Source organism: Zea mays, chromosome 6, assembly GCF_902167145.1.
Source record: "Zea mays cultivar B73 chromosome 6, Zm-B73-REFERENCE-NAM-5.0, whole genome shotgun sequence".
NCBI classification, from domain to species: domain Eukaryota; kingdom Viridiplantae; phylum Streptophyta; class Magnoliopsida; order Poales; family Poaceae; genus Zea; species Zea mays.
In genome coordinates this window covers 58294544-58297003 of record NC_050101.1, presented here as the reverse complement: position 1 = coordinate 58297003, position 2460 = coordinate 58294544, and the positions used below count along the sequence as shown (strand labels likewise).

General features: G+C 48.5%; 1 protein-coding gene across 2 annotated transcripts; it reads left to right on the top strand.

Annotated features, from left to right (window-relative positions):
- Positions 1 to 700: 700 nt before the first annotated feature.
- Positions 701 to 1975, top strand: LOC100194056 (uncharacterized). Of its 2 annotated transcripts, NM_001352336.1 has the most exons (2): positions 701 to 858; positions 955 to 1543. In NM_001352336.1, exons 1-2 carry the CDS (start codon positions 768 to 770, stop codon positions 1497 to 1499), a joined length of 636 nt encoding a protein of 211 aa, NP_001339265.1. In that variant the 5' UTR covers positions 701 to 767; the 3' UTR covers positions 1500 to 1543. The 2 variants fall into 2 exon arrangements, with proteins under 2 accessions (NP_001339265.1, NP_001132585.1); NM_001139113.1 differs by having other exon boundaries at positions 707 to 1975.
- The last annotated feature ends 485 nt before the right edge of the window (positions 1976 to 2460 follow it).

The following is a 2460-nucleotide window of genomic DNA, read 5'->3' as shown; positions in this document are numbered from 1 at the left end:
CTTTGCTAGCTCCAGAAAACTGAATTACTGTCTCAAATTTCATTGTAAAATGCTCCAGCAACAGGTTCCAACTAGGGCAGTGGCTGTTGCTGAGGAGAGCCATCCACCCGCCGCTAGAAAACTGAATTACTGTTAGGAGAGCCACTGTGTTAACCAACCAACTGAATTACTTTCACCCACCTGGACGAACACCAGAGACCAGAGGAGAAACGAACGCGGTTAATCGGCCCCTATAACCTACTACTCCTACATATACAGCACCAGTGAGGAGAGCCATCCACCCGCCGCTAGGGCATAGGGGCGGTGGCTCCTCCATGGCAAACCCGCCGCTAGAGCTGGATTCAAGAAAGAATCGAGCAGGGAGCGCGAGCAGGCAGCCAGGAAATAGAAAGGAGAGCTGTACCTTGGAAGAGCCGAGCAGGGAGGAGAGCGGATCTCGAGCGTTGTACGCCACTGGCAGGGAGGAGAGCAGAGAGCGTTTCTGGCTGTTTGGAGAAGAAACAGCGTCAGGGGGTTTTTGGTAAAATGTACAGACTCAGAGTGGGAGGCGTGGAGGGGCTTCTTTGCAAAATAGACGTAGCACCGTTGGATGTGGAGGGTATGGTCTAGATTGATTTTGCTCATGGGAGCACCAGGGCTCTTTGCGCACAGGATACGACGCCTTCTTCTTTTGTCCAGAGATGACCGAACTCCTGGAAGCCTCTCTCCCACCACATCTTCCATCTTCGGTTCCTTGCTCTGCACCGCCTCCTGCTCATCCATCTCCCATGGTGCCCAGCCGAGCAGCCCGTGGAGGCTTCCTCCCACGCCCAGCCCTCTCTACTGATGGCCGCCGTCCCTGCTCCAGTTCTTGGCCAGGTTTGCACCAGCAGGTCGCCTAGGTCCGCCCGTCTTCGCCAAGCTGACGCCCCTGCCTCTTTTTCCTTGGGCCGCGCCCGGTGCTCCTCCACCAAGCCTGGCCGGCGTGCTCTCCTGGCCGTGGTCGGATCTATCTTCCTGCTTCCCCTCCGGTACGTTCTCGCTTTCAGCTCGTCGCGCTGCCCTGGCCTCCATCCGAGCTCTCCCAGGTCGGATGGGGATCCCCTGCGAGCTCCCCTCGACAACCGTCGCTGCCTCCCTCGTCGTGGACTCCGAACGTCGACCTCATCCCAACCTGCAGCCTCGTCGAATCTTCGTCCTCGTTGGTTGTCGATCTCCCTCAGCTGCTCGGCTCTAATTCTGCCGATGCGTCGCCTCCATGGTTGCGGACATCGTACGGTGCTGGCCTCCGTGTGCGCCATGTCTTCTCTAGCTCCGTGAGGACGAGCATCATGCCCGTGGTCTACATGGTCGAGGCCCGTCATCATTCCGGTGTTTTGGGCAGCTCTGACCATTGTCGTCGTCCGCGCTGCTGTTGTAGACGTCGAGCCTTGTGCACCACTTGTTCGACAAAATGCCCAAGCCAAGTGGACATCACACACAACTTGAGTTCGGTTAGTCCTGGTCAGTGTATAGTTTAATCTTCTCGAAATTATTTAATACCAAGCTTATATGTGGTGACCTCTAACTCCTCAATTTCACTAATTCTTAGTACAAGCAGATCCCTACTAATATCATTTTGTTGTTAATATTTTGTGTGTACGCGTGTGATTTTTGCGGAGGAGAAACACCTGAGGCAGTTGGGTGGAAAAGAATAAAGGAAGCTCTCGCGCATCACACACCTAGCGCTCAACGGAAAGATTGAGTCGGAATCGTCGCCGTTTCCGTTGTTGGGTTTAGTATGGTGAACTCTTTCGCCATCCTTGTTAGTAGCGTGTAAGGTGGATGCATCTGCATAGTATGATTAAATTGATTCTTTGATTGTATGATATGAGTTTTAGGTTTAAATTGCAAGGTATGTATGAATATTATTTGGTAAGCATGTAATTAAAATAATTTGTGATGATACATGGTATGGAGTATGCTTGGACAGGTATATGTGTATGCATGTTTGGTTAGTAAATGTTTTCTGATGTAATGGGGTTATAGATTAATCTGATGAATGAAAATTAATTACAATATTTTATTCGTATCTGCCCAAGGTTGATAAGTTAAGTTGTGATAATCGTTTAAGATATGTCTAGTATTATAAAATTAATTAGAGTTTTGCATGATGTTTATAAATGGATTATGTGTAGAGTGTTTTAGTACAAGTATTTTTTTAGGTATAGTTGAACCAGTTATTATATATGAATTGTGCGATATCAAGGTAGTTCTAATGTTCTTTTAACATCTTGCTAATAAGGTGTTAGAGTATTCTAAATGCCAAACATAGGATAATTTTACAAGCCAAATAGGAGTTAAATTGAAGGTATTGGTGTTTAGGGTTGTAGATATAGTTTTAGTTATTGTCGGGGACCATAATTAGGGGTACCCTCAAGGCTCCTAATTCTCAGCTGGTAACCCCCATCAGCATAAAGCTGCAAAGGCCTGATGGGTGCG

What these genes read in the sequence shown, in the direction of transcription:
- LOC100194056 (NM_001352336.1), top strand. Translation starts at nt 768, where the DNA reads ATGGTGCCCAGCCGAGCAGCCCGTGGAGGCTTCCTCCCACGCCCAGCC. An exon ending in CTGCTCCAGTTCTTGGCCAG is followed by an intron (nt 859 to 954) that starts GTTTGCACCAGC and finishes TCCTCCACCAAG; the next exon opens with CCTGGCCGGCGTGCTCTCCT.